This window comes from Plectropomus leopardus, unplaced genomic scaffold (assembly GCF_008729295.1).
Source record: "Plectropomus leopardus isolate mb unplaced genomic scaffold, YSFRI_Pleo_2.0 unplaced_scaffold6368, whole genome shotgun sequence".
NCBI lineage: Eukaryota > Metazoa > Chordata > Actinopteri > Perciformes > Serranidae > Plectropomus > Plectropomus leopardus.
The window spans coordinates 401-1,947 of record NW_024670043.1 but is presented as its reverse complement, the minus strand read 5'-3'; the positions used below and the strand labels follow the sequence as shown (position 1 = coordinate 1,947).

Genomic DNA, 1,547 nt, shown 5'->3' with positions numbered 1-1,547 from the left:
CTGTGGGTACAGGATAAGGTCCAACAGGGAAGGCAGAGGGAGGGAAATCGCTGTAACTCTGGCCCCCAGCAGCCCCAGCTGGATAAGGCCCCACACCCTCATCAGGCTGAAGAGCAGCAAAGCTCGAAGGAACGATGACCAGTGGAAACACCACCTCTGGGTCAAAGGCAAATTTGATGTCCAAATACACCTGGAAAACAAAAATAAGAAGGAATATGGAGAGCTAAAACATGTCTGTATTATAGACTAACTGAATTAAACCCCCATTTGTGGCACTATTAATTAAACTCATTGTACGGTCTGAGAGTAAATTTACTGTGAATGTTTCTTACAGAGACAGAGCACATTTAAGTGAATGGGTGGGCAGAGGCAATTTATTGCTCTCTGTATTACACGTGGGTGCCTCCTTATCCTTACATTTTTCCTTGCTGTAAGACTTTAGGAGCTAAAATAACCCTTTACCTTGCTGATATCTAATGTTTTTAGGCTAGCTTCAGGCATTGGTTGCTTATTGTGTTTGCTGATGTTTCCACCCCCCAGTGGGCGTGGCTTCCAGGGTTGCTTTGTGCTCCTTCTCTATGCTGTGGTACTTAACCACCACTATCTGTGAACTAAAGCAGTTATTTCATGTCTGAGTCGCTGTAACATCACTATTTTGTTGTTACATACCTTGAGGTAATGTTCAACTGAGATGATTTCACAGTTATGGAGAGTGTAGACGCCATCGAGAGGAATCTTTAAATGGCATGACACAGTCTCCTCTGAGTTCTCTGCAATGGTCTCCCCAACCATTTTGCACAGAGTTTTGTCACTGCTGTTAGTGGAGCCCCTGGCATGGTACACTACTTTCTGTTGGAAACTGAATTTTGGCTTCATCTTTTTGGAAGAGGAGTTGCTGATTTGGGCAACAACAGACAGAGTGTCACCTATCAAAACACAAATCATAAAATTTGTATATGCACAGTTCTTTATTGAAAAATGTCACCACACATTAAAAAAATATTATACATGAAACAAACTGCATGTAAGTATGTTTTAGCTGGAGTGACTTTACCTGGAGAGCAAACCTTTCTGTTAACGGTAGCAGACATTTGGACCTGTCCTTTGGAGAAACCCCCCATCTTTTTACCCACCGAACCAGACTGGGGACACTGGAACAAATCATACAAACAAACATTTCACATCAATATGGCTACTCATACAACTGAAATTCAAAGTTCAGGATAAAATACTGTCATCTTGCTGTTAACCCTTGGATGAAGCCAACATTGTCTACGTCAACACCATTAAAAGTGAATTCTATAACATCTCAAAAATGACCCCCCTGACTATGTTTCCACATGTGCTGTAACAGCTTGACTCGGCCTGTCAGCTCAGCAACAGGGATTTGTGTCTTAGCAGGATACCTCTGTGAAGGTGTGTCTACTGATAACTTGGTTAGGCAGTTATTATAATTTATATTGGGGGAGACACATACCCCCAATATTCAAACATGACTTCAAAAAAGATAAGAAATTGATCGAAAAAAGTGTAATGCTATGAAAGGC

The 1,547-nt window shown here is 41.6% G+C and overlaps 1 protein-coding gene across 1 annotated transcript; it reads right to left on the bottom strand.

Moving 5' to 3' along the window:
* Window positions 1-6: 6 nt before the first annotated feature.
* Window positions 7-1,151, bottom strand: LOC121939857 (arrestin domain-containing protein 2-like; the record flags this gene model as incomplete). Its single annotated transcript, XM_042482789.1, has 3 exons — window positions 7-190; window positions 670-926; window positions 1,055-1,151. Coding segments are annotated over 3 exons (538 nt in total), but the record flags the coding sequence as incomplete, so codon positions are not given.
* Between the last annotated feature and the right edge of the window lie 396 nt (window positions 1,152-1,547).